Here is a 2,500-nt window from a genome sequence, read left to right on the forward strand (position 1 = left end):
TTTCGATTTCCTAGCAAATATAAGTTTCCTATTTAAACTTTCCTTACTTGACTTTCTCTTATGGTGTTATTTTTGTTCCTCTCGATATCCTCGCATTGTTGATTTAACCAAATTTTCTTTTCTTTTCTACGCCACTGGTTTCTTCTCGATATTTCCCTTCCGCTTCTTCCTTTCATGCCTTTTGCATTTGAGTTCGTGTCTGTCGTTGCACTTTTCCAAGAGTTCACGTTTCATAGAAGTAATATTGGTCGATAATTTGCACAAATTGATGTTTTTTATAGATATGTCGTTCGAATATCATTGTCATCATAATCAATTCGTAATCACTGTGAATGTCAGTTCCTAGGAAAGTACTGTGTATGCTCTAGTGATGCTTGACGGGATCGCTTTGGCAGTGGCACTCCTCCGGGAGAGTGCCACGTCACCGTCCTCGATTCTTTGTACTGGAAGAGTGTACTTGCAATAACAAGCTTGTGTTATTAGGCACACTCGATTGTGGACAGACCTCTTTCACTTGTCTTGTTCAGCCCAAACCTACCAACTATTCCTTTTTGCGTTTTGTTTACACCCTTACTTATTGTTGCATTGAATAGTGAGAATATCCTTCTTCTTGAAGTTGCTAATCGTTTTTTACCTTGACAAAAAAAGAAAAAAGAAACATTCGACCTCCTCTTCATCATAGTCGTTACACGGGCGTAGATTTGAATGGATAGATTTTGAGGTCTGGATACCATTCGCAAGATGAGATAGGAAAACAGTCTGATGACGATTCTTAGGATATTTCTATGAACCATATGAATCGTTCCCTTTTTGTGTTTGATACCATCCCCGCTAGACTAGATTTTATGTCTATCTTCAGTTGCAAAGTCACCATACCCTTTGTATCTTGTCGGTGCCACACGAAGGATATTCCTAGTATAACGATGCAAATCATGTATTTCTATCTTTCCCGTTTTGCGTAGTGTTGAATGTGATTTTTTCCATATATTTTAAGTGTTGAGAAGTTTCCTCCTTATATATATGTGTGTATGTGTGGGTATATACACGTTCGTGTAATATGATTTTTATTTTACGTATCGTTCAAAATCTATTTACGCTTCATCATGGGATTAGACGTTCTTAGTAATCAAATTGATACATTCTTGAACATATGTTTTCATCATGTGTTCTACTATAGGACTTTTTTTTGTTACATGATTATATATTTTCTTGTGGTATATATATCTTACAAATGTATAGAATCGTTTATAAAGTCATTACACGTACATAAACACGAGGTAGATACGTTCATATACATTATGATTTTCTGTTCTTTAAGATACTATTTTCATATTACTCATGATATATAGTTATTTAGATTAATCTCTGTGTTAAATCGGAACTATTGAACCAAGAATATCTAGTTTTCTATTGACAATGTTTTCTATTTTCTATTGGTCAAAATAAACCACAAACTCATATACGCATATTGATTTACATATCAGTCCATAAAGTAACAATATCATAAGTTAACTGCACATTGGAATGTTCCGTATTAGGCCGCTCATCGAGGGAACAGAAAATACATATTTTTTTCTTTCTCTTCCGATACACATCTATTTCGTAGTACAGCAATTTCCTATAAGGCTTCTCACAACAATTGGACGATGAAATTGATGGTGATTCCAACAGCTGATGGTGTTGCATCTAGTGACGAGCCTTCGCCCCGGCGTGCAAACCTCGGCACCCGAACCCAACCTCGGCTGCACGTCTGTTAGTCTCAATAAAGATGGAGAGGTAATGGCGGTCTTTAAGTTCAGTGTGTGGATTATGATTACTGTTATTATCTTTTTTTTATCGTATGTTCGTTTAGGAGTGTGGATGTAGAATTCTTGATCTGAGGGCTTAGAAATTATGTTACCTGATGATAACAATAATGCGAATTATAATGGCAATAATGATGATTATGATGGAAATAATAGTAATGATTATAAAAAAAATGATAATGATTATGATAATAATAATGACAATGATCATGATTATGACTGTCATAAAAGACCGCCTATAATAATAATAACAACAACTCCGATAATAACCTCAATGCCCCCCCCCCCCCAGGTTCTGCTCGGCCACACGGAGGACGCCGAAGCTGAGATGCTCAACCGGATTTACATCGTCGAAGCTGAGATCACAGAAGAGGAACCTCAGGGCCGTTGGGGTTTCAAGAAGGAGCACTTCACGGCCCTGTGCTACGCCGGGGAGATCCCTGGTTTCTGCATGGGTTATAACCGCCACGGAGTTACTTTCTCGATCAATGTGCTGAGACCGCGCGAGATTTTCAGCGGGAAAACGCGTAAGGCTTTTGTTTTTGTTTTTCAAGTCTGTTGTGGGGTGATTGTGCGTCTGATTCTCTTTTGTTTTTTTTTTCTTTAATCTATTTGGATATTTTTTTAACAGTTATTATATTCTTTGTACGATGGGAGTGTATGGGATGAATTGCTGGGTTGGGTCTTTATTGGAA

General features: G+C 37.1%; 1 protein-coding gene across 2 annotated transcripts in view; it reads left to right on the forward strand.

The window, feature by feature from the left end:
• The window catches only part of LOC122261970 (beta-alanyl-dopamine/carcinine hydrolase-like), an 8,802-nt gene that overhangs the window by 3,380 nt on the left and 2,922 nt on the right, over nt 1-2,500 (forward strand). For both annotated transcript variants that reach the window (XM_086555978.1, XM_086555988.1), the window contains exons 5-6: nt 1,672-1,776; nt 2,098-2,332. In XM_086555978.1, the coding sequence (XP_086412104.1) occupies nt 1,672-1,776; nt 2,098-2,332 (340 nt within the window). The remainder of the gene's footprint in view (nt 1-1,671; nt 1,777-2,097; nt 2,333-2,500) is intronic.

Source organism: Penaeus japonicus, unplaced genomic scaffold (assembly GCF_977035675.1).
Source record: "Penaeus japonicus unplaced genomic scaffold, GWHDUDI00000001_assembly GWHDUDI00000003, whole genome shotgun sequence".
NCBI lineage: Eukaryota > Metazoa > Arthropoda > Malacostraca > Decapoda > Penaeidae > Penaeus > Penaeus japonicus.